Source organism: Suillus plorans, assembly GCF_016647745.1.
Source record: "Suillus plorans strain S12 chromosome Unknown HD556scaffold_55, whole genome shotgun sequence".
Lineage (NCBI taxonomy): Eukaryota > Fungi > Basidiomycota > Agaricomycetes > Boletales > Suillaceae > Suillus > Suillus plorans.
The window spans coordinates 181,892-206,809 of NW_024537439.1; the positions used below are offsets into that span (position 1 = coordinate 181,892).

Consider the following 24,918-nt stretch of genomic DNA (forward strand, 5'->3'; position numbering starts at 1 on the left):
ATGCATCGTGAGGTTAACAGCGACGTTGCATCATTTCGCACATCCAAATACATCCAGGATAATAATGAGAAGTACACACTATCCGTGATCCCTGTGATCGGTCCGGTGAGTATATGATACTATCTCCAGCTGACATTAAAATTGAGATGACAGGGGTGAAAAGAAGAGTTAGACATGCCTGAAGAAGCCATCTAAATCAGCTCTGAGGACCAGCGGGGTACCAAGAAGTCGGGAAACATACACACCACGCAAGACTATCCTCTTGTAATAGATAACATGATAAGGACTTACCCAGATTGATGATACCTAGAAACACAGAAGACTGATCCCGATGGGATGGCACATATGTCCAAAGCCTCAGTATCTGGGAATCGAAGGCAACCAGAGGGTCAAGAAGATCCTCGAGTTATTGGATGTGCCTCCAAGTTAGCCACTGCACTGCTCGATAAACGAAATGTTGTGTAGTGTTGCGAGGGTAGGCAATCAAGAAATATTTAGCTGCCTGCAGTGATGTGGGAGGCTGAAACGAGAGAAGAGGTTGAATATCGGTTTCAGCCTTCCACAACATGAGGTACTTTGACGGTAAGCCACGATGCACCGCAAGTTGATTTAGTCATGAATCTTCCGCTTATATAATAAGCGTTACGTACACGTCCTAGAAGCGTTCACCCGGCACCGGGACTTCTTGCTTTGCTTTGCTTCCCATCTCTGTTTCGAAACAATGGCGACTCCACCTGCCCGTAAAGCCATATTAGATCTCTATGCATCCACCTTGCGGACGGCGAAATCATTCAGTTCATATAACTTTCGCACCTATTTCGTTCGGAGGACGGAGGATACATTCCGTGGGATCCAAGTGTGTTTTGACTCAATAATCCTACCAAGCATGATATCCTGATGTAATTGGCTTAGGCAGAACAAGATCCTATCAAGCTTTCACATGCATATAACGAGGCTATGAAGGAGCTTTCGGTATTAAGACGGTGTGCAGTCATGAATCAACTGTATGGCGGTGCGCGGCTGGCAGTCGAAGAACAGAGTGAAGTGCGTACCTGAGGAGATACGTGAGCTAGGAAAATACCGGATACTAGGTGTGGATGATGAAAGCATAATAGAGATCATGTTCGCCGCACTGCACAGAATGGTACATGGACACCAGCAGGAAGACTGCACGTCACTGTTGAACGTTGAGCATTGACTGTCACATAGTCAATTCTCAGCGTCATGCTGTTCTCTTGCTTCAATGAGAATTTGTTCTGATTTGCCGGCGACAGTCGACTGTATTGTTATGCATCTGTAGAGAAGAGATAGGTAGCTCAGGTCGTTGCATTACAAAAATTTCTGGTTGCTTCGTGAAGTACTTCAGGAAGCCGAGGATCCACCCCACGGCCACTTAAACCACCACCAACTTGCGCCAGGCCGTGACGAAGTATTCTGAGGCATTTGGCCTTGAACGGATGGCAGCGCTTTCGATGTTGAGTCGCCCTTGGCAATATTCGTATTCGAGTCCCTCCCTGACAAAGCACCTTCAGTCTCATTCCACTGCCTCTCCGCAGCTTTCAGCCTGTCCTCGAATTCCTTTCGATCCCTGCCAGCACGAGCTTCTCTATGTGCCTGTATCTCGTCGAGTTGTCTCGTCTGCCTTGTTTCATCGCCAGCAGTTGAACCCAGTGCGTAGGTTCCTGCACAGACAGCTGCGATAGTTGCACCTTGAGCAATGACACGAACACGTAACCAGTTATTCAGCGATTGGGAGTCGCCTCGTTTCATTTTGACGGTAGCCATGATCAGTGCACCACATGTCAAAAGGGTACCTAGCACAGCGCGAGTCATCAGATTCGGGGGACAAAGTGGTTGGAAAATGTCGTAGCATCATGCGCACCGATAGGGACTAGTGGTTGCTCCTTAAATTTTCTCCAAGCTTTCTCCTGATATGACTCTCCCGTGTGAAGACTCGGGGTAGTCGGAACAGCAGCGGGAGAGGACATCCTGGATGATTCGTGACACAAATGAAAGAACAACTGAATATTATAACTGAAAATACCTGCAGAAACAATAAGCTCGGGAGGCTGCAACGCAGACGATACAACCTCACGAAATTAACGTTGCAAGTTAGTTGTGGATGTTGTGTGCTAAGCGAGTCCGAGGTCGGCAGATATCCTTTTTGGGACATCTCTTCTTTGCTTCGTACACTAACCTTTCCATACCCGAAGTTGTAGTGTGCTCGTTCTTTCGCTCCCGCCCACCGCACCCTCGACAGCATGCGTCTCGCGACCAACTTGAACAAGTACTACAGAATAAAGTCAAATTCCAGAATTTACGAATAGAACTACGATTCATAACATCACCATTATCTTTACTCGACGCATCCGTGACACCCCTAAACACCGAGAGTCCACCACGACCTTGAGTGCAGGTTGCAGTGACCCTGCCGCCCTCATGGGTTCGGAGCGTTGTTTCTGCCAGAAAACCCCTTTGGAGCTTTGCACATATATTTGCTCACATTCTTTTCTCGTAGATAAGTTTTTACTTATCTTGCAATCAAACTGATATTTATTCTCTGACCAGAAAAGATAACAGAACACACAGATAGGTGGTTGTGCAGGCTGCGGCCATGCTATCCCGAATCCCAACAGTATTTTGTTCGCGGAACATTCAATTAGATGTATAAAACATACGCGGTCTCCTGACGAATACATAAATGAGTCAAACTTGACATGATAGGTTATCCCACAATAGCTTCATGGCTGACAGCACTGGAGGCAAGGATAGTAGCCCAACGATAGGTTAACTCGTACGATTCATGACAGCGTGGCCCGTTCTTTAGCGATAAATCTGATGCCCACATGTTATCCGCCTTTGCTGCCGGATTTGAAGAGGGAACAACCCGCGAAACGTCACCGTGGGTCCAAAAAGGGAGGAAACTCAACTGTTCGGTAGTACTATGTAACTGTGGACTTGCTGTAATACCAAAACAACTTCGCGTTCTCCTTGGGGGTAGGCTGTGAGCGCTTGAGCCTTCAAGCTTCGATTGGCGGATCTGACGCCAAATATATACTCTTATTTGTCAGTGAAAATGACGTGTTTTGTGTCCTACTCCTCTGGGTATCGATATAAGTATCAATATCCAACAGGTCCACCTAGATGCTCCGTCGGCATCTTCATAATGCTGACGCGCTACTTTTAGGACCATGGGATATCATAGGTGTTGCCAGGGGGTCTTCAAGCGCTACGCTGGACATGTATTTTCATAGAGCGGCCGAGGTCATGTAGCCATGCATCGTTAATTTAGTCTGAGGAAATAGTAGGGCATTGAACGGAAGAAATGATAAGGAAAGGTCTTCCTTCTATCAAAGGGATCCGCTTGGAGAAGCGGCCATAATGATGAGCGTTGCTTGTTATGCAGCTGTTCAGCTGATATGTATGAGTATTTTGCCAGTCACAGTTCACTCCTGCTTTCCAAAATCCGTAACCGCTGGCAGGACCCGCTGTATGCATGTATGACGTTGCAGGTGGCCTCACTGATATACCGGGTGCATCCATCTGATGGAAGACTCAATTTTATTCTTTATGACAATGTCTCTACCTGAAAACACGACGGTACTTATCGTCGGCGCAGGGCCCGCTGGTCTCACAGCTGCTCTTTCTCTCGCCTACCACGGGTGTCGTGACTTCGTTATTGCCGATGCCACAGTCGAAGGAAAAAATGCATCACGGGCTTATTCCATAAACTCTGCAACCGTCGAGGTACACTGACGCGTAAGCGTTCATAGAATCCGCTGATGACCCTATGATTATAGGCTTTAGCCAGCATCAATGCAGCAGACGGCTTACTGTCTCAAGCCATCAAGGCGAAGAGTATCAGAATCGCATCCCGGGGTTCACAGATCTTTGAGGCCAAATTCGACCCTCTAAAGAAATATCCTGCCTACCCTTACCCACTCGTTACCCCTCAAAATGTGACGGAGCTTGCCCTGGGGCAGAAGCTGAAGAGCCTTGGAGTTAAAGTACAGCGTCCGCACAGGGTGGTTGGAATGAAACAGAGCGAGAAGGATTCTCGCATTACCGATGTCTCCTTTGAGGACGGTCAAATAATCAGAGCTAGATATATCATCGGCGCAGATGGCGCCCGCTCATCGGTGAGAGCTCAGTCCCTGTTAAATTAGCTTTAGCTTTGTATAATATCTGACAACAATATCTAGATCCGTACCATTGCTGGAATTGGCTTCTGTGATCCAGAAAGCCCGAATCTAGTCAGTGATGTACTCTCTCAAATGGTCGCTGCAGATGTTACGTTCGAGCCCGAACCTACCGGTCCGCTAACCCTCGAGGGTCACCTCAATGGCACGGTTTCGTCAGACAGCTTCTTCATGCTTATACCATTCGGTAACCGCTTCAATGTGGAGCTGACGCGAGATGGAGAGCCCACCACAAAATCTGTCTTCCGTGTAAGTTGTGCCATACCGGTGAAGAACGGAGAGCCACCCCATGCGCCACCAAAAGAGTACATCCAAGACATGATCGACACATACGGCCCAGCATGTATAACATCGGATTCCTCTCTTAACAGGTCACCTGTTAAGATCGACCAGTTGTTCTGGTCCGCACGTTTCAGAACCCATTCGGCAATCGCTGACCGCACATTCACACGTCTTGGCGCTGCTATTGTCCTAGTTGGGGACGCAGCCCATGTACATTCACCCGCGGGCGGCCAGGGCATGAACCTGGCTATTAGGGACGCGATCTTCCTTGCAGAGGCTGTTACAAAGCACATCCAGGCCTCTGCAGAAGATCCAGATGTAGATGATACCATTCTGCAGGAAATTGCGAAAGCGCGTCACGCGCGAGCGCTAGAAACCATTGACTTCACCAAGAAACTTCTGAAACTCGCAAGCCTTGGGTATGATCCATATGCCTGGTGGATGCCGTTCAGTTGGGCTTCTATTCGCGACCTGACACTACGGATATTGGGCAGATTTGATTTCGTGCAGTCGAGTGTTGCATGGGGAATGAGTGGGCTTGGACGACGCTGATCGCGTATTTTAGATGGCTTTTTCATCTCGTAGGCAGATACTTACAAATCGTTCCCATATGTGTCGTTTTATATAAATCATCATATAAAGGCCCAGAGTGATGCATTGGCGATGACTTGTACCGCTGGAGGATAGACGTCTAGACTCGCAACCAGTCTTTACTGCGAATCGCGGGGTTTGAAATTTGCTTCACATCGTACAAAGTACTGTATGCCTCTCAAACAGCATATGCATATCGCATGGAGTAGTAGTACCGAACATTGAATAGGATAATAAAATGATACTATTTGACTGCATTCCACCCGGCCATGCCCCGACACCAGCCACCTGTTGACTTTTGATTTTGATTTCCTAAGCCTTCGAGCCTTGACTGAGATCGCAAAACCTGGCCATCCTAAAATTTGTTCGTAGGCTTCCAATGACGGTCATGGACATCGTAGTATGCACTATCAATAATTATATCATGCATTTGAACTGAAAGAATCTAGGATGTTGTGTTCCTCGCGAAATAAGGTCGAGTTGTGCGAAAGCTTCGGGAGTTTGCTGGCTTTGCCATGTTTCGTCGAAAGGGTATTCGTAAAATCCACTGGTAGACTGTCGATTGCTTCTAGAGCAGCACACGACAAAGATGGGACAGAAGTAATGATAAGCCTCATGCACATGGTTGGAGGTTTAACACAGTCTGCATGACCATTGAGTCATTGACGGTAGACGCAAATTCAAACTCCGTGCTTCGTCTGCCAAATCTCTCCGAGATCGACTAGCCTGGCTTCGTTACACGACTTGTCCGCAGGGTATAATTTAAAGTCAGGCTGGTCACGGGCCTAACTGGAGGTGGATCAGCAATGATTAACTTGGCAGGAATCCACGGGCCACGTCAGACCACGTCTTGTGACGGTGAAGTCAACTGTCATCAGCCTAGTAAGGATTCAGGAATGCCGTTGATTTTCAAACTAGGACATGTGTCCAGCTATATGATATGAGCGAGAGCCTGTGAGAGCGAGGCGGCTTCATTCACGAACTTTGGGAAGTGGAGAACAAGCGGAACTCGAGGCATTACAGCCGCTACTTTCATATCGATAGAAGATTTCATTTTTCGATCTTGGTCAGGCGAAATGACAAGGGCGCTCTGCCTGGACGTGCCACACATCCTGCAGTGGCCATCAAACAGCTTGATAGGCATTGAAATCCTTTGGTCGTCATAACTGGTAAAATTGTGCAAAGTGGGTACTTGTTGTGATTATAATGTCGTATAACTCCAATGCATCAAAAATACGTGGAATAGTCGCGGGCCTCAGCGCTGAGTGAAGCGAGTCCCTTGATGACGAGGGTATTCCGCCCGAATTGTATCGTAAAAAAGAGGACCCTGTTGTTTGCCCAGCACAGGGAAATCAGTAAATAGAGGCTCTAAGGGGAAAAAGTGAAATATGGTGCACCGATATGAAAGCAACTGTAGTAATCCGACCGTAAGATCTGTAATGTAGGAGCAACCCGCGGGTATCACATCGGGTATGTTCCGCGACAGGAAAACATACAAGTGCAGTGCCATTTGCACTGTGCAGGCCCGCATAGCTGCATGGTGTTGTGAACATGTGATGATAGGCGTCAGTGAATGATTAATGATGGCGCAAGTATGTTGCGCCTTATTAGAAGGAAGGCTGTATTCATTCGTCTATAAAGGGTTGTCTCCACTGGCGGGGCGGCCCTGTATAATCTGGGGTATGCTGGACTGCCAGTGACAAGGACTGTCAAGCATCGGGGAAAACCTGTCTAGGACCATGATGTATCGATGTACGATTGTTGTACCGAATATTGTAGCCGCACTTTCAGATATATCATTTTCGAATCAAACCAGATCACAATGTGACTTCGTCGTCGAAGTCGAGGACAGCTCAGTGCAGGAGGACCTCGAATATTATGTAATGTGGGAAGTGTGATCAAACCGGAGAAGTCGGTGATGCCAGCCGCGCGCCCCGCTACTGCATGCGATTACATACAGACTTAATTCAAAAAATCAGCGCATGAATTCAAGATGAACTGGTCCGACCGCCCATTGCCGCCACCACCCCAATAATAAGAACGTCATTTGACTTATCATATATCGTATATCATGCGCCATGCCCATATCTTAATTGGTTCTGAATGAGAATAGTAAAAGACAGCGAGTTATCCGACAAATCAGCCACAAACAGCATATGACGAATTCAATCTAGGGCTGTTTTCTTTGCCGTTTGCTTCCGTGTCGCTTCGCGCACACGAACATAGTTATTCCAAAGTACTTTCCATTCTGCTTCTGGTGTGCCTTCCCCAGGCTCACCAATGCCGCCAGAACGGTCCGCTGCAACACCTGCCCACCCCAGGGCGCGTTCATAACACTCAAGGGCGCGTTCCGCGCCATCTTTCTCGCCTTCCTTCAGTATACCCATGAGATTCCAGGCTTCAGCAGCCGTCCGGCGAGCATCGCGGAGAAGGCTTTTAGCCGGCTTTCGCATCGCATTCGATTTCGCATACACGGGAACTAGGGATGCTTCCGAGGCGGGCGGATGGGGAACTGTCGAGCCTGGTGCATCAGGATGGGTGAATGGGAGACCTGCAAGGGCGAGAGCAACTCGCTCGGACGATTCTGCAGCACGCGCGAGCCATTGTATGGACTGTTCAGGTGCTGTGCGGAGGGCGTAGAGAACTTCCGCAAGGTGAATGGAAAGTAGAGACGATCGGTGAAGTAGAAATAGTGAATGCAATGCCTGTGGCGGAGATGCTGTTGAAATTCTGGAAGGAGACGGAATCGAGCGTAGGAGATCGAGTCCGGACTCCTGTACATGTTGCGCTTGCTTAAGGTAGCCAGAGGTGGAATAGTAGGCGGAAAGTGATACTAACGTGGAGGCAAGCGTGCGTTGTGCACACGGAGATGAAGGGATGGTTTGTGTTAATTCAGGAGCCGGAATATTTGCTTGCTGAGTGCCCTGGGTGAGGTTGATAGTCCGCGCCCACCATCCAAGCGCGTCCTCAAAGTTCCCAAGACGATAGTCAAGGTCCCCGAGTTTTAATGCAACTCGTGCAGCATCCGCACCCTTCGCGGACAGCCCAGCCCACACTCGCTCATACCGGGACTGGGCCTGCAAAAGTGCATCCCTTGTCCCCATCCGCTCGAGAATGGAAGCGTGGCGGGCGAGTAGCTCGCCCATAGTTTGTGGGCGTAACTTGCCGGACGGCAATTTACCTTCGATAATGCTGATGGCAAGAGCCATGAATTTTTGGGAGACTTCCAGGCGAGCCTCTACAACATTGAGACTACCTGTACTCTGGGAGCCTCGTCCCGAAAGTGTGTTCGAGCGGCTGATGATCGCTCCTGAGCCCGTTCCCCAGTTCTCGGCAATCCATGCACTACGAACAGCATGCCTGCCTTTGAACCCAAGTGCCGGGTCCGTTCCACCTCCGTCCCCGCCTGACCACTTCTCAGCTTCGTGATCCCACTCCCATCTGCGTACTTCGCTATCTTGATCGCATGCGAGTTCGACGTTCTCTACCCACATATGTAAACCCTCGAATACTGTCCATCCGGTGATCCCGAGTGCAAAGACACCTATAAGGGAAAATTTTGCCAGGCGTTTGAAAAAGTCCAGAGTAAACAATGTGGATTGGGTGAAGGGATTCTCAATGAGAACGGGTTGTTCCGCCGCAGCTGCATCTTTTTGTCGTGATGTGGGCTGATTGCCCGTACTCTGCGATTTGAGCCGACGATGTCTGGGTACTAGGGGTGCATAGACACGCAACGGGCGGGTATGCAAGTTCGTAAATGCTCTGAGCATTGGAGCTGTTTGTAACTCAAGCGCTCAAGCTTAAAGTTTGGAAATTTGATGAACAACAGAAGTTTCGTAAGGTTGCGAGAACCTCGTGTCAGATAACTATCTTGATAAGAGGTTGACCACTCGGTTCAGCGTTATTGTTGCGGAAATCTGAAAGCTAAGACCACATGAGCAGTCAGAGATTCAAGGGGCACTTGCAAAGATATTTTTGAGCTGATGAGTCGGCCATCATTCCCCCCACGCGTCAGTACTAATTTCCAAATTTAGTTGATCAGTTTACTTTGCTGTGCTTTGGCTGTGTTCCTTGTCATGTAATGTTACATACACTGCCCACCGCCATTACTTGCCTGCAGGGAAACGTGTGTTGTAGCATGCGTTTCAAAGTTTGTGAATTTACTCAAGGCGGTGGCGGCAAATATCCGTAGGGACTCGGATCGAAACGTCGCAGGCGTCGGCAGGGCAAGACCCTGTCAAGTTGGCACCATGACTGTGTCTGCCGACAGGCTTGTGAACATGATTATGATAACATTTCGCGCCATCAGCTCATGTCAGTCGTATCCCCCCCCGCGTCACTCTCACCACATGTGATCTCCGTTCGGATAGACCGTTTGTCCGCCTGCTACTAGGTGTTCTTCCGATTTGCTGTCGGTGGTTCTTTCCAACATCACGCTCATTCGGATTGAACACCGGTATTGAATATTGACGCCTGGCTCGATTGGAAACAAACACGAGTCACACGCATGATGTTCTCACTCGAAGCGGCGTACCTTCCTGTCAGGCACGTAGTACAGAAGCTTTACCTGTACTAGGGTCTACCCTACTTATAGTTCGATGTCTGCATCATTTTCATTTCTCGCCTCTCACTTATTGTCGGGTTGCCTCTGGTGTGTGTAACTTACGCTACCATGAACTTCCTACCTTGGGGGACGTTGTTCTTCAGCATCCTTTGGGCCTCCGTGGTAGCTGCCATTCCATCACGAACCATTGACACAAGGGCTTCCAGTCCCTTTGTAGGCACCAGTGGCTCTGGCTTTGTGGTGAACGGGAGGTATGGATCAATTCATGTTGGTTGTGAACCTGTAATAACTCATCTTCAATCAGTTCATTGAAGTACATCGGTACTAATGTTTATTGGCTACCTACGCTAAACACGAACGAGGATATACGGAACACGCTGGCAAACATATCAGCTCTTGGCATCAAGGTCGTCAGATTATGGGCATTCAATGGTATTTATCCCTGTTTTACCCTTTCGATGCAAATGATACCATCAATCACGGTCAGATGTGGAAACCATCCCCGTGAATGGCACTTGGTTACAGCTTGTTCAGAATGGCACCGTTTCCGTCAACAATGGGCCAAACGGCCTACAGAAGCTTGACACAGTCATTCAATTGGCTGAAGAGCAAGGCCTATATGTCATTCTATCTCTTACGAACAACTGGGACCCTGTGTCACTCTCGAACACCACTCGTCCTCGCAATTATCTATCTAACAACTACGGTTGGTCTTGATCAGACTCTTGATCCCTGCATCTTTTTGATCATGACTTTAGGTGGCATGGATACATATGTTCGCCAATTCGGCCTCCAAACTCATGACGAGTTCTATACGAATCCATCAGTACTAACGTCTTTCCTGAATTATACGACGCAAGTGGTCTCCCGCTACGTGAACAGTCCATCGGTCTTCAGTTATGAATTGGCTAATGACGCCAGGTACGTGATGGCATATCCTTCGGAGCCGCTCAGCTCAATACACTTTATCCAGGTGCAATTCTACCTTGCCAGCATCTGCTACCTGCACGACAGAAACGATCACGACCTGGCATGCAACGGTAGCTGCGCACATCCGCAGCATTGATCCAAACCACCTCATCTCTTCGGGGTATGTCACAATGTCGATAAAAATCATAGGCACCGTCTGACAGCTGATCTAGTGTTGGAGGATATCTGTGTCCAGATTGTCCGAAATTATATCCCCTGACAGCACCAGCACCTCCTGTAACATCTCCGGCTCCTGGGAAAAAGAAGCGCAGCCAAGCAAAACCCGTGACGAAGAAGCAAATCCTTCGAGAAGAATCTGAGAGGAAACGCCGCAACAGAGAAGTTGCGAAGCGTGCGGGGACTCTGGTGGAAGACGGTGTACGAGTCAGAGGACGATGGGTTTCGACAGGCAAGTCCAAACACATCATAGCAGTTTCTCAGCTGATTATGTTCGACAGCTACCAAGAGGCAACAGAGTTCGACTTCGGGGTCACTGTATGACGGTTCATATGGCGTCGACAGTCAAGACATCTCGAACATTCCAGATATTGGGTTCTCTTCCTTCCAGCTATTCCCCGACCAGCAATCATACGGTCCTGATGACCCGAATGTTCCGTCTTGGCAAAGTATAGAGCAAAACGGTGCCCAGTGGATCACCACTCAGGCCCAAAGTGCTGCTGCGTGAGCATCTTGTGATTATTCAATGTATTTGGATGTCTGATGTCTATCTCAGCGTCGGGAAACCTGCGGTGCTCACTGCCTTTGGTCTAGTTACGCAAGCCAATGCTCCTGACTTCGTGCCATTCAACTCTACGGTTGCTCCATTTGCTTCTGAAAATCTTGCGAAGCGACAATCCACGCTTGGTTATGGTGTGACCGACCAACAGCAAGCAACAACTTACACGACATGGCTTAATAGTGCGTTCTTCAATATTATCCTTAATATCTTTTCCGACCTTACAAATATTTGATTAGCTGGTATTGCTTCGGGACTCAACGGCATAGTGCAGTACCAGTGGGGTCAGTCCGGCCTTACAGCTGAACCGGGTACTACTATCACCCCCACTACTACCACTGGAGAGTCGCCTACGCCGAGTAGCCCAGGAGAGACACCCACTCCCCAACAAACCACTGGCGAGTCCCCCAATGACGGTTACGCTATGTTCGTGGTCCAATCATTCTATTCTGACATGTACTGACCTCTTCGTAGTACCGGCACCAATACTGTTCAGCAAATCCTTGGGAACTCGGCCCAAAGCATTGCCGCGGACTGAAAGACACTTGATGTTATGTTTGAATGAATGCTATATTGACTCTCTTGGATTCAACGGACATACGGAGCTCTCTGTTGTACAATCTGACAATTCACGTCACCCTTCTTGGACATCTGTGCGGACTTCCAGTACAGTTTTGTTTTTACAAATGTAACTTTAGAAGCATATATTTCGGTAGAACATTTTTTGTGACGTATTAAATCTATTATATTGTGGAGACTATGGTATCAGCCAGTAATAATAGTAGAACCGGTTTGCAGTTTCAATTCAATGAGTCAGTTCATAAAACCATTGTGAGGCCATGAGCACGGTTCACAGAATACAAATCATTAGAGGCGCTTATGTAACTTGTAGGAGCAACGTTGCCAAAGATGCTGTAAATTTGTTGTGATTGTTGCAAGTCGGGCTTTAAAATTTTACAATGATGAAGTCATTTTGCCACCAAATCGGGATCGCTAAACTAACCCGCAGCGCCGAAACGATGTAAATGCCGTCCTAAACACCCTAAACCTACTAGACGAGACCTTCTCCCCGTACGCGCAGTGTATTATTCTGAGTCTTTGTTTCTTCTTCAATTCAACACTAGACCCCATACCCCATGTACACGTATACCGGATTCCCACTGTTACTGGACTCAGTAGTGCACAATAGTTTTGCCGAGCGCGCTAACGTTACGCGGTTAGTATCTAAAAGCCGGCATCCGTAAAGTTGAGGTCAGAGTTAAGGTTACTTCTTGGCTTGCTTCTTGGGTCCAGAACTTCAGAAGCAGTCAGTGTAAACCCCAGACTCATGATGTGGACTTCTAGCCAAACTAAGTCGATAACCCTGATTCACTGATCTGTCCATCAAACCTAAAGGTGTTTCACTTGGATGCCATCGCACCTTGTGCGCGTCGACAGACATTGTCCAAGTACTTCATCTATTACGTACCCCCTTCGTTCGGAGCACCTCCTCCAGCTTGGTAGAGGTGAGTCCACTCTTGAGTTCTTCTAAGCGCCCCTGCATCTCATCCAAATCCATGTCATGCTGATTAATATTCAGCCTGTTCTCAAGTGTCCTCTCAGCCTCGATCAGCTTGCGCCCAAGCTCTGCGTTGGCCTTCGGCGATGCCTCCAGCCGCTCCGTAGGTTTCAGAGACAAAGTTGATGATGTTGCTGACCGTTCCGTAACTAAGCCTAAATATGGACCGTTCTCGCCAGAGTCCGAATCAGATGCTGAGCGTGGCATGGGCAACGAGGAGAGTTGGCGCGCAAAGCTGTTGCCTTTCTGCGGGTAGTCAAAAAATGAATCCATGTCAGGTGAATACTCTCCCGAAGAGAGGTGATCCCAGTCTGGAGAAAAGTAGTGGATCCCAATGTTTGTGAAGGGCTGATACTGTGTGCGGGAGTGTGGCCGCGCGAAAGGTGACGCGCCAGTCGAGTTGGGAAAGAATAGTCCTATGGAAATGCTTGAAGGACTCGTTGGATTTGACGGCGTGCGCGTTCGACTGAACACACTGAGACTGGAGGAGAAAGACGACTAATTGCAGTTAGGTTCAACGGGTGGATATACATAGAAGGAGTTGCGCACTTCTGAGTCATTAAGAGCAGGCTGAGATCCGCCATCAATACTTTGCGTCTGCTGGCAGGCGCAGGGCACTTTGACCAGCTTGAAGGGGGCTGTGCGTCCAACGGAGTTGTTCGCTGTCGTCGCGACATATCAAAGGCAGAACTAATCCCTGTATTGGGCGTCTTGGGCAGCACAGACGGTGGCCGGCTTGTGACACATGAAGTTCCTACCAAGCATCTGCTAGGTGATCGCGAGTGGTTGGTACTGCGAGAAAAAGGATTGCGTCAATTCTCGCATCGCGTCAGAAAGTCTCCGTGAACTTTACAGAGTGACAGTATTCCCCCGTGCTACAGATTTATCAGATGATACCGGGGCGGGTGCGATGCATGGCGGGAGGGTGCAAGTGGGCAACAGCGGAGGGTACGAGAAAGCAAGTGGGCAACAGCGGGAGGGCATAAGATGGCGGGAGGGTGCGAGAAAGCAAGTGGGCAACGGCGCGAGGGCGGGTGGGATGCATGCATCAGACGGAGGCCTAGGGATGAGGGAGAAAAGAATGGCGCTGAAGGAGCAGACCTTGACATCTTCGCGTTGCTTATGAGTTGCTACAGCCTGGTAGTGTTCCAAAGCAGTGTATGGATCTCGCGGAGGATTATGCAAGATGCACTGAAGGTGGCGGAAGTGTAAGAGCTGTTGGATGTGGCGGGAGTGATGTTGAGAACTACTAAGGGCATATCGACTTACTGTTCACTGAGGCAAGAACATGCTGCAGCGTGATGTTAGCCGTGAATATTTGGATCCAGAGTACCATGGAACTGAGTTGCGTAGAGTGTCGGCGTTGAACAAACCGTAGCCTAGAATAGTGCGGCAACGCGATTGTGACAAACGGTCACGCTGCCTCGTTAGGTTGACAACTTGACGGTCTGACTTCCTTGCCACCATCTGCGAGTCCGGTGTTCATGAAGTTCTTTATCGACAATCTACCTGTTTGTATTGTTATATCTGGTGGACATTAGTGATGCTGAAGTTCTCTACTTCAGATTATTTTCCCTTATGACCGAATTTACCCTGGTTCGTGCAGTCAAATGCCAGCCATGCTCCACGTTAACTCTGTTACCTGCAGAACAATATGCATACATGTGTGACCTCAAAAGAACCCTGGATGCAACAGTACAGCACACGTAGATATTGTCCTGGACGTGCTATTCTGACCGCCTTCTTCTAGGGGCATTGCGTTTTGGAGATGCCTTCAGGAACAGGAAAGACCGTTTCGCTGCTGTCTCTAATTGTGTCATATCAACAGGTACGTTTCCAAGCTCGCATCACAGCAGATTTCTCAGCGCTTCTCGCTAGTTTTACCCCACGAGACGGAAACTTATATATTGCTCGCGGACGGTTCCAGAGATCGAGAAAGCATTGGCCGAGCTGAAGCGTCTCATGGCATACCGAATCAAGTTTGCGGAGACTCCCGAACAAGAAGCAAAAGAAAAAGGTTTCATGGGACTCGGACTCACGAGTAGGAAGAACCTCTGCATACACCCAGATGTGAGTACACACTTTATAACATCCGTTCCACAGCTTACGTTTCTCTGTATGCTACCTTTCTAGGTCTCAAAGGAGAAGAAGGGCAAGGTAGTCGACGCCCGTTGCCGAGACCTCACCAATTCTGCTGCATGTGAGAAAGGTCGCGCAGACCCAGGTTCAGTCGAATTGTGCGATTGGCATGAGGTGAGTCTTTGAAATTTGCACCAGTTGCCCCATGGGTGCTAAGTCATCTTAGAACCTGGGTAAAGGTGAACCTGGGTCCTTGATACCCCCTGGCATATGGACACTAGCCGATGTTCTTCAGCACGGGCGTGAAAACAAGACATGTCCATACTTCACAGTTCGGCGAATGGTGAGTGACGTCAATATCACATAGTAGCCTTCATCAACTGCGCAAGATGCCGTTCGTGGATGTCATCATCTATTCATTCCACTATCTGCTTGATCCCAAAGTTGCCGAACAAGTTTCCAAAGAACTCTCAAAAGACGCCATCGTCGTTTTTGACGAAGCTCACAATATCGGTAGGACCTCGTCGAATCACTATTTGATTTTTCTATAATTCATCGCAGACAATGTGTGCATCGAGTCATTGAGCATTGACTTGACCCGACCGATGTTAGATTCAGCTGCACGCAGTGTTGTGAAATTGGGTGAAAAAATAGACGAGTTAGTGTTTTATATATTATTGTGATCGTAGCACTCAAGTATATTTTTAGGATCAAGAAAACGGACGCGGCCAAACTACAGGACGAGTATGCGAGACTTGTCGAGGGGCTACAGGAATCGGCGGCGGAAGCTTCTGATGAAGACGCATTCATGGCCAACCCAGGTTCGTCGAGAAAGAAAGCAGCCTTCCACTCTACTGAAATTTCCGGGAAAGTTTTGCCAGACGACCTCCTAAAAGAAGCTGTTCCAGGAAACATTAGGAAGGCCGAACATTTTGTGGCATTTTTGAAGCGATTCGTGGAATATCTTAAGGTTTTTGGTCTGACACTCATGCAGCACACTCTATTGACAGTTACCATAGACTAGGATGCGCGTTTTGCATGTCGTTGCGGAAACGCCATTGTCGTTTCTACAGCATTTAAAAGACATCACTTATATTGAGCGGCGACCACTGCGGCAAGTATTGTTTTCTTTCCGCCTGTTTTCTTTAACGTCAGCCTTCAGGTTTTGTGCAGAGCGACTACAGTCGATGATCCGTACATTGGAGCTGAATCGGCTAGATGAGTACTCGGCATTGCAGAAGGTCGCAAGTTTTGCAACCCTCGTTGCAACTTACGAAAAGGGTTTGAACCCTGATTCTTATCAATGTCGATATTAACTCTGTTACAGGGTTTCTTCTTATTCTTGAACCATTCGAAACCGACAACGCGACCGTTCCTAATCCCATCTTCCACTTCACGTGAGAGTTTGGTTATCTATTCTGAATTTTCTTTGCCTACTCCGCATTCATTTCAGATGCCTGGACCCGTCGCTCGCAATCAAACCCGTATTCGAGCATTTCAGCAGCGTCGTAATCACTTCAGGAACTATCTCCCCGCTGGACATGTATCCGAAGATGCTGCAATTCACCCCCGTCGTGCAAGAAACATATCCTATGACGCTCACACGCAATGCTTTCTTACCGTTAGTGAGTTGTCTTGCTAATCTCTGTGCTCTTGTCCACTGAAAATAGAAGGTCATCACGCGAGGAAGTGACCAAGTCGCTATCAGTTCACGTTTCGAAGTCAGAAACGACCCTGCCGTAGTTCGCAACTTTGGAAGTATTCTCATCGAGTACAGCAAGATCGTACCGGACGGCATTGTGGCTTTCTTCCCTAGTTATCTTTACATGGAGTCCATCGTCGCAGCTTGGAATGATATGGTAAATCTCTGTACCCCAAGAAATGAACCTTTATTCATCATTTTCTTAGGGTATTCTCAACGAGGTCTGGAAGAACAAGTTAATATTTGTGGAAACGCCAGATGCCAACGAGACGAGCATTGCTTTGGAAAACTATCGCCGAGTGAGAAGTGCCTATGCCACAGAGAAGTTCGACCACTCACAAAATTACTGCAGGCTTGCGATAATGGCCGAGGAGCTGTTCTTCTGTCGGTCGCGCGTGGAAAAGTGTCAGAGGGTATCGATTTTGATCACAACTATGGGAGAGCTGTGATCATGTTTGGGTTCGTGATTGAATTTATACATTAGAGCCGGCAACTGATAGAATCGCAATAGGGTCCCATATCAATACACGGAGAGCCGGATATTAAAAGCACGGTTGGAGTATTTGCGTGATGCATACCGCATAAGAGAATCCGAGTTCCTTGGTTTTGATGCCATGCGCAACGCCGCTCAATGCGTTGGACGTGTCCTGCGAGGTAAGACTGACTGGGGTCTGATGGTGTTCGCAGACAAGGTTAGATCATGTTTTGCAAATAATCGTTTGACTAACTTGCCAATTGTGACAGCGTTTTGCTCGTGCCGACAAGCGGGCCAAGTTACCCCGGTGGATAAATCAATATATCACGGAGGTTGCTTCTAATCTTTCCACGGATATGGCCTTGACACTTTCCAAGCTGTTCATGCGCACAATTTCGCAGAATCCAAACGAAAATCAGACTGGTATATCGTTATGGACACTGGATGATATTGAGAAAGCACAAGCAAAGCAGAAGGAACAAGCACTGCTCATGGAGCAACAACAAGAGCAGGAAGACGATATGGATATGGATTATGGAGACGGTGGGATTGATGATGATACGTTGTTGGGCTTGGATGTGTAGTTATACATAGTAGAGATATAATTTCTAGGAAGGGAATCCTTGAAACCACTGGGGGTGGCAGACGTGAGCACTACTGGACGATTGGAAGAATGCATTAGGTGATCCAAGACGTGATATATGTATATATATATATATACAGACTGTCGTCAGACGACCAGCCAGTGGTGAGATATGTCAGATTAGGTGGATCTTGTCATTGGGGGCACTGTGGACATATTCCGGAGGGACGCTGTGAAGATGACGGATCAACACCAGACCAAATTTAAAATTGAGGAACACGATATACTTCTGGTGTGATCAGCCGCTGGGGTTGACTGGAGAATAACAATAAGCGACAGAAAGCTTCGCGGAAGCAAAAAAAGCTATCACGATGGGTGGCTTACCTATAATACCGACGGCAATTGCATGGTCTCGCCGGTGATCCGCACGTGGTTGGATGACTTGTGCTGAGGATGCAGTCTCGTGCAAGACAGTCAATGTAAGTGTCGCCTTGGAATGTAAGATGACCGCATGCCGTATTTTTGGTGAAACGTAGCTGTCGATAGCACATCTGATAGGATATGGAACGAGAGCTATTTCAGTTTTGATACGAGAAGCTTGAATGGGTCTTACACTTCGTCGGCGGCGGTAGGACAACGCTAATAAGCAAGCGACAAGTTTTGAGTTTACCAAAGGCACTGCTTTTAGTGACTTCGTGAGATCTTCCCGGCGGCATCGTTATTACCAACGACTTACCGCACGCAGATGAAGAAGGTCGTCGGTGTTGAGGTATACAGAGGTAGAGACGGGGAGAATGCTCCTGCTTTTAAGCCGAGAGTACGTGTGTGCAGTATAATTAACTATTACATACGATTCAAATCTCGCGGTACAAGTCCGCCAACTCCCGTGTCATACCAATTTTTGGCCTATAGCAGAGACCTTTGGCAAAAAAGTACGGGTCTCAAGATCTCAGGGATGACGGTGCGAACTTTGGGCGAAATTTTCACCCTTTAACCTTGTTTGTAATTGATCGACGTTCATGCCGATGGGCGCGAGCACGACCCCCGGGTGACCTGATCCCAATATTTTTGCAAAAATTCATCAATTTATGTCCCATGTTGACCTTGGCGGTCCGGGGTCAGATTAGTATATTTACATTGCTTGTCCAGTCTTTCTGGAGGCCCTACGCGTGCAGCGGAGGCCCGAGTACTATTTTCCCTTCCTCGACTTCAAGGGCCAATTCCAGAAGCGCTGCAATTACTGAGCATTCGGCCATCGGCACTGAGGGGAAATTATCCCGGGAGCCTTCTCGGGAAGTGATCAGAGGGGACATGTGCAAACCTAAAAGCTTGTAGATCCGACATGTAAATTTACATAGCAAGATACGAGACAACCCCAATACTTTTCACCTGTGATTGTCAAGCATGAGGGTCGCTTTCTCGCCACCTTGAGAATAAACTGACATGAATAAAATCAACAAGATTAGTGAGTCGATCGAAAGAAACGGTGTTGTAAAACTGATCCTGACCATATGCCACACCTACCTTCTGTGAGTAGAACAGCATGCTAAATTGGAATGCTAAGAAAAACATTGCTCAGGTGAGCACCAACCTACAAACTACCACCTGAAAATGTTCTGGAGACTAGGCCTTCGTCATCCTGCCGGATAAAGGATCTGGCCCCCAATTTGTCCTGATTGCATCGCGCATACGACCCTTAGGCCTCCCCAGTGTCCCCACCTATATTCGGGGGTCCTGCGGGAGGTCAATGGAGACGTGAGCTTGTATTCCACCCAAGGAAATTGCTTCCCGAACTCGTGGTCCCTTTCTCCATTCCGTGGAACATGCAAAAGGCACGATCTTACTGACAAGCTTCTCTTCCTGGGTATCAATCCCCTTTTGGTTTCCCTGAAGCTCGAAGGCATCCAGGATAGTCAAGGATTCCGGGAATGTTTATAAATAAATCGACATTTTGTGAGACCCATATGAGACTTGTCCGTCAAAACAAAACCAGTCGGGGGGGTGAAGCGGCAGAATGCTAGGGACTCATCGACAAGGTCCACAGGTCAACTGGTTACGAACGGACCTTGAAACGGTGACCTACCTACTTGGCGGCCGGCTCGTGATGAGTCAGAGTAAAGGCCTGAAGCGTTTTAGCGGCTTCGCACCTCCAAAGATGGCTTGTGTGTTACAAGCTCAGCTCCTATGAACTGGCGTGTGGGCTGTAATTTTCCGTCTCCGCTTGATCGCAGTGACTGACATCACGATGTAATTCAATTATACCGTTAACAGTTATTTGTCGCTGAAGAAACTCCCCAACTTGCCCTTCGAGTCGTTTTTGGAAGAGCGACGTCGACTACATGAATATTGACATTGCTATGCGCTCCTGCAAGTCAACCATGTTCCCACCTCGGTCAATCAGATGTGACAGGACATGTTGCCGTACATCTTCCAGGTCCCCCTCTCTATTTGACCACGATGAAATCCACAACTGATCAAGGAAGCCGAATTGACGTGGCGTCAATGTCATCGGTAGTCTTTGCTCTTCTTTGCTTGGTCCTGGTTCTGAAAGTTTTTCCACGACTTGGAAACCCCGCGCTGGAATCGGCATTTGTAGGCACCATGACACAAATCCCCACTCCCTTGGAAATCAATGCGGCACCAGGAGATAACCTAATGCATATCTGCGATAAAAGCTTCCCTTGTTGAGACTATACGCTTTTGATCGACCTGCATAAGCATCCGGTGAAAGGCGAAAACCTGCAACGGGATTCAGCTATCACCATACTTGATGAAACATGCGAAATTCACGGTACCGATACTAGCCTTGACAGTTGTGTTTGGCATATATGATTGTAACAAGAAGGTCTACCGGCATCCTTTGTTGAGGTAGTGACAGTGATAGTCCCCTGTCGCCGCGTTCTGCTCGGTGTTCAGTCATCGAACGTGAGGCAAAACGTCATCGCCAAATAGGTGCGTGGCTTTCGCACTGTAGATTTAATGCTCGCATGGTACCGCGAATGTTAACTAATTTACTCACATTGAACTGAAGAAGTTACGAGGATGTACGGCTTGTTGTCGGAGCATGGTGCGGATCTAGCGTTAGATTGGTTCGAGTTTCTGGATCTGCGGCATGCTGCTACCTCAATACGTGATTGGGTAACATGTCAGCGTCTATCAACGTTTCAACTTCCGTTGACCAGGTCACATCTGTCACTGCGTGGCGTTTTGTGGCGTGAAATTGCAGCATGACGTCATAGCGATTTATAGCAATTCATTTCCGTTTTCGGCTCTGGCAACTGGTAATCGATGACGCCAAAAGTACCATGTCCACGACGGGAACTGAAGGGAAAGCCATCGCCATGACAAAACTTGGCCAGACGGACTTTAGTTACGACTATACACGCTATAGCAATGGCAATCCTGTGTGAAAGGCTACCGTTCTTGTCCAGTCGTTGAGGGATCGGAGACGAGGCGACAACCGCACAACGAAAACGTGATGGGTTGCGCATAACAACGATCCACTGACGTACAAAACTAATCAGCGATCTAGGAAACTCGCGGGCATTTCCTCTTGACTTATCCCACCTTCACTTGATACAAATGGCATGTTCTCTGCCCCAAATTTCCTTCGGACTGCCTTCTGTTGACAATATCATTTCACGGGGATCAGGTCGTTTTGTAGATCCCAAGACAAGACTACCGCATAAAAAGCGAGGAGATCTCCCAAACTCAGCCCTGAGATATACAAAATATGCATTATACGTCCTAACCCCCAACTTAGTCTAATGTTTGTGCAAAAAATAAGGTGCACCTCATGTCAGTGCAGGGATTTCCTCTGACACAACCTCCGCGACCTCATCGTGAGAAATCTTTTCCTTGATATTCCGTATTGGCTCGCCCCTGATGACCTTCCTTACTTCCTCGGCATCCAAAGTTTCGTGTTCTACCAGGGCATGCGCAAGCTGTAAACACACAAACGGAAGCTGGTGAGATGTAAACAGCAACAGGAAGAAGAAATGCGCGCACCCGATGTAGTTCCTCCTTCTTTTCCGTCAGAAGTTTGGTTGCCCGTGCCTCACCCTGTTGCAGTAATCTAATAGTAGCATGGTTAACATAATGGCAACAATTCAACAGAAGTTACTCGCTTGGTGATTTCCGCATCTATTTTCTCCCTTGTGGCAGGGCTTATCGCTTCATCTTGGTCGCTATAGAATACTGGACCAACTTTTTCCGAGAAACCCCATTTCTACAGATGTCACCCAAGTAGCGGTGAGATGGTCACGTAATGTCCAAGAGAGTCAATTTGATTTATGCTAACCTTGACCATGGCGGTTGCAGTACGAGTGGCATGCTGGAGATCAGATGAGGCACCACTTGTAAGGCCCCCTGTCCCGTAAACTAAGATTTCAAGTCAGCAGTTGTGGGAGATCGGGGTGAAAAAAACTCGCTAAGTCCCTCCGCTACGCGACCACCCATGCAAACGTCAATCGTGGCTTTGAACTCCGTTTGCGTTACTGAATACCGGTCATCTTCAGGAAGTTGGGAAGTCTGATAAATGCAAGTATCAGCATAGTTTTCAAGCCTGGGGGGTCACCATCGGCACGTACAACGCCCAACGCATGACCACGCGGAACACACGTGACTTTGTGGAGGGGCATAGCACCATCCGTATAAAGAGCTGTCAGGGCATGTCCTCCCTACCACCATCCATCAGCTTCGAAATTTCCACGCGGGATTCGTGTAGTTGATGATGATGCACCTCGTGATAAGCGGTCAACAACTTGTTCTTCTCGTCAATGTATGCACTCTTCCTCTCGGCTCCCAAAAGAATGCGGTCCTACATCAAAGTGAGATAGGGTTATATAATCGTCCTAAATTACCCAGAAAATGAAGAACACGCGCCTTGGCCCATTCAAAGTGCTTTAATGTGACCTCGCTATAACCTTCCTTCGATGCTTGTATAGCAGCCTGACTGATATATAACGTGTCAAAGTCTCTGAGAGACAGAAAAAGCGCATGCTGCACTCACTTCACCATGTTTTGCAGCTCGGCACCGGAGAAACCTGGCGTACCCCGCGCTAGTACTTTAGGATCGACAGCTAACGGTAAGCCCAACACGATTTAGTGATTGGATTGCACCGAGCAAGAGAAAAAGCATACCAACGCTCGCGACCACCTCTTTCATGAAATGTTGAAGTAGTTGGACTCGACCACGGATATCGGGCAAAGGGACAGCGATAATCCTGTCAAATCGGCCCGGGCGTGTCAAAGCACTAAACAAACAATTGTCAGAGACGTCGGCACCAGATATGACAAGCCTAGCACTTACAGGTCCAAACTTTCCGGGAAGTTAGTCGCAGCAATGACGATGATGCCTTCGCTTTGCAAGAAACCATCCATTTCCACCAACAGTTGATTCAAGGTCTGTTTCATGTAATGTTGGTCCCTATGACTGCGCTTCCCACCAACAGCATCCAATTCATCGATGAAGATAATAGCAGGCTGTCTCTTCCGAGCGGTTGCGAAAAGCTCTCGGACACGCTTAGCGCCAACACCCACGAACATTTCCTCGAACTCAGAGCCGGATGCGAAGAAAAATGGCACCCCCGCCTCTCCGGCAATAGCACGTGCGAGCATGGTTTTACCGGTACCGGGAGGTCCTGTTAGCAAAACGCCTTTTGGAAGTTTACCACCAAGGGATGCAAAAACAGTGGGATCCTTGAGAAATTCTACAATATCGTGGAGTTCCTAGACGATCGTGAAATATGTCTTCTCAGGTGATTTATAAGCTGCAAAGCTTACCTCTTTCACTTCGTCGACACCATGGACATCGCTAAACCGTATGGTCCTTTGTTGAAGTGGTTCGAACTCTGCTTGTCGAGGAACAGGTTTAAGCAAGCCAGAATTCTCCAAGAGCACAGACAAGATAACGAGAATGACTGTCGAAGAACACGAGATTAATGACCTTAAGCTTATGATCTGATGTGCACCTACAAAATCCACCCATGGCAGTCAAAACTAAGAACCGCACAAGACGCATAACTGTGGACCCTTTCGCTGGAAGCAAAGTGAGAGGGATGCATTTGTATATGCTGATGACTACCTACGCTCACTGATAGTGACATGAATCGGATTACCGCTTACGCCACTACCCTTGCTCAGGGCAGCTGCGAGATTCGTCATGTCTGTGCTCTGAGAAGCCGAGGCACCGTCAAGACGAGAAGTTGCGAGTAAAGGTCCTGCGCGCCCAGCGAGTACATCCGAAGCAATCTCTTGACTTCGGGATGGAGGTGGTGTCGGTGACGAAGTTGAAGGAGCATCAGAAGGGGAATTCGAAGCGTTGGCCGGAGAATCAGCTGGTGAGGCGTCTGTAGCAGTAGTAGTAGTACCAGTAGTAGCAGCAGCAGCAGCAAGAAGCGAATCGCGTCTGCGAACAGCCAAGTTGACTGAAACCTCTTGACCAGTCTTGAGTAAGGATGTAAGATACAGCTGGAATGCCGCGTCGGACCGAAGAAGCGGTGATGCTGAATTCTATCAAAAGAAAAACAACCCATGAGTTCAATGAGAACACAGATAAGAGATACAAAACATATTTACAAATTCGCACATCCTTTCCCAACGAGTGATTACTACTTCATACCCAGCCTTCACTTGCGTGTCTACAAGAACCTGATACAGGGCCAGCTGCCTAGCAACATCATCTGGATTTGCGTTAGCTTCTGCTTCTAGACGAGCGACTTTCGCTACGACCGCTGGGGCAGGCGTAGACGATGCTTTCGACCAAGGGAATAATGACAGCGCGCGTCGGAGGCAAGGCTGTGCAGTTAGTGGTTGGATCCGGTGTTGGGTAATTAGCAGGGGTGCTTTAGATGCGAATGTAAATCTTGAGTAGGGTTGTATTGGTCGAGAATTAGAGAATGAGCGGAGCTGTATGCATGACTTTGGAGGCAGAGAAACGACTGAACGCCCTTGGGCGCGCAGGATGCCCGGTAGCTACAAAACATCATGGTTGATGCAGTAGCATACGATTAAACTAACAATTACTTACCAGGAGGTGCACGGACATGCACTGGAGAGTTAGAGGGAAATGGTGGCACTAGTGCTTGCGACAAGAACGTCAGTACATAAACTGCGGGAAGATTCAGAAAAACAAGTCAGCTTTACGTAAGCCCACTTTTGGATTAGATCGCGCATTATA

At 48.2% G+C, this 24,918-nt stretch overlaps 8 protein-coding genes across 8 annotated transcripts; 4 read left to right on the forward strand and 4 right to left on the reverse strand.

Annotated features, from left to right (window-relative positions):
* Positions 1 to 655: 655 nt before the first annotated feature.
* Positions 656 to 1,263, forward strand: HD556DRAFT_1395435 (uncharacterized protein). The gene is made up of 2 exons (XM_041303668.1): positions 656 to 856; positions 913 to 1,263. Exons 1-2 carry the CDS (start codon positions 722 to 724, stop codon positions 1,054 to 1,056), a joined length of 279 nt encoding a protein of 92 aa, XP_041156873.1. The 5' UTR covers positions 656 to 721; the 3' UTR covers positions 1,057 to 1,263.
* On the reverse strand, positions 1,264 to 2,229 carry HD556DRAFT_1395438 (hypoxia induced protein conserved region-domain-containing protein). Its single transcript, XM_041303669.1, has 3 exons — positions 2,096 to 2,229; positions 1,883 to 2,044; positions 1,264 to 1,814 (listed from the first exon to the last, which is right to left on the reverse strand). The coding sequence occupies exons 2-3, from the start codon at positions 1,986 to 1,988 to the stop codon at positions 1,363 to 1,365; spliced, it is 558 nt and encodes a 185-aa protein (XP_041156874.1). The 5' UTR covers positions 1,989 to 2,044; positions 2,096 to 2,229; the 3' UTR covers positions 1,264 to 1,362.
* A 924-nt stretch (positions 2,230 to 3,153) lies between these two features.
* Positions 3,154 to 5,033, forward strand: HD556DRAFT_1274799 (uncharacterized protein; the record flags this gene model as incomplete). The annotated part of the gene is made up of 3 exons (XM_041299218.1): positions 3,154 to 3,747; positions 3,801 to 4,139; positions 4,203 to 5,033. Exons 1-3 carry the CDS (start codon positions 3,547 to 3,549, stop codon positions 5,031 to 5,033), a joined length of 1,371 nt encoding a protein of 456 aa, XP_041156875.1. The 5' UTR covers positions 3,154 to 3,546.
* Positions 5,034 to 7,069: 2,036 nt separating this feature from the next.
* HD556DRAFT_1520719 (uncharacterized protein) lies at positions 7,070 to 9,068 on the reverse strand (the record flags this gene model as incomplete). Its single annotated transcript, XM_041309157.1, has 2 exons — positions 7,070 to 8,777; positions 9,034 to 9,068. 2 exons carry the CDS (start codon positions 9,066 to 9,068, stop codon positions 7,238 to 7,240), a joined length of 1,575 nt encoding a protein of 524 aa, XP_041156876.1. The 3' UTR covers positions 7,070 to 7,237.
* Positions 9,069 to 9,504: 436 nt separating this feature from the next.
* HD556DRAFT_760176 (glycoside hydrolase family 5 protein) lies at positions 9,505 to 12,337 on the forward strand. Its single transcript, XM_041311533.1, has 10 exons — positions 9,505 to 9,887; positions 9,941 to 10,068; positions 10,124 to 10,342; positions 10,395 to 10,557; positions 10,610 to 10,726; positions 10,779 to 11,014; positions 11,064 to 11,286; positions 11,339 to 11,523; positions 11,581 to 11,767; positions 11,816 to 12,337. Exons 1-10 carry the CDS (start codon positions 9,745 to 9,747, stop codon positions 11,877 to 11,879), a joined length of 1,665 nt encoding a protein of 554 aa, XP_041156877.1. The 5' UTR covers positions 9,505 to 9,744; the 3' UTR covers positions 11,880 to 12,337.
* A 279-nt stretch (positions 12,338 to 12,616) lies between these two features.
* Positions 12,617 to 13,675, reverse strand: HD556DRAFT_760183 (uncharacterized protein). Its single transcript, XM_041311534.1, has 3 exons — positions 13,449 to 13,675; positions 12,692 to 13,380; positions 12,617 to 12,636 (listed from the first exon to the last, which is right to left on the reverse strand). Exons 1-2 carry the CDS (start codon positions 13,574 to 13,576, stop codon positions 12,795 to 12,797), a joined length of 714 nt encoding a protein of 237 aa, XP_041156878.1. The 5' UTR covers positions 13,577 to 13,675; the 3' UTR covers positions 12,617 to 12,636; positions 12,692 to 12,794.
* A 708-nt stretch (positions 13,676 to 14,383) lies between these two features.
* HD556DRAFT_1243109 (uncharacterized protein) lies at positions 14,384 to 17,739 on the forward strand (the record flags this gene model as incomplete). Its single annotated transcript, XM_041298342.1, has 19 exons — positions 14,384 to 14,410; positions 14,465 to 14,495; positions 14,548 to 14,594; positions 14,650 to 14,727; positions 14,778 to 14,969; positions 15,033 to 15,152; positions 15,205 to 15,321; positions 15,368 to 15,491; positions 15,540 to 15,636; positions 15,687 to 15,799; positions 15,851 to 15,948; positions 15,998 to 16,259; positions 16,306 to 16,375; positions 16,432 to 16,603; positions 16,652 to 16,837; positions 16,887 to 16,979; positions 17,033 to 17,139; positions 17,192 to 17,372; positions 17,425 to 17,739. 19 exons carry the CDS (start codon positions 14,384 to 14,386, stop codon positions 17,737 to 17,739), a joined length of 2,430 nt encoding a protein of 809 aa, XP_041156879.1.
* A 3,650-nt stretch (positions 17,740 to 21,389) lies between these two features.
* HD556DRAFT_760408 (ATP-dependent metallopeptidase Hfl) lies at positions 21,390 to 24,876 on the reverse strand. The gene is made up of 17 exons (XM_041311535.1): positions 24,769 to 24,876; positions 24,318 to 24,713; positions 23,828 to 24,251; positions 23,715 to 23,777; positions 23,523 to 23,659; positions 23,050 to 23,468; positions 22,881 to 22,993; positions 22,750 to 22,819; positions 22,623 to 22,692; positions 22,480 to 22,557; positions 22,328 to 22,417; positions 22,169 to 22,268; positions 22,039 to 22,118; positions 21,866 to 21,966; positions 21,747 to 21,813; positions 21,532 to 21,682; positions 21,390 to 21,485 (listed from the first exon to the last, which is right to left on the reverse strand). Exons 1-16 carry the CDS (start codon positions 24,784 to 24,786, stop codon positions 21,533 to 21,535), a joined length of 2,376 nt encoding a protein of 791 aa, XP_041156880.1. The 5' UTR covers positions 24,787 to 24,876; the 3' UTR covers positions 21,390 to 21,485; position 21,532.
* Between the last annotated feature and the right edge of the window lie 42 nt (positions 24,877 to 24,918).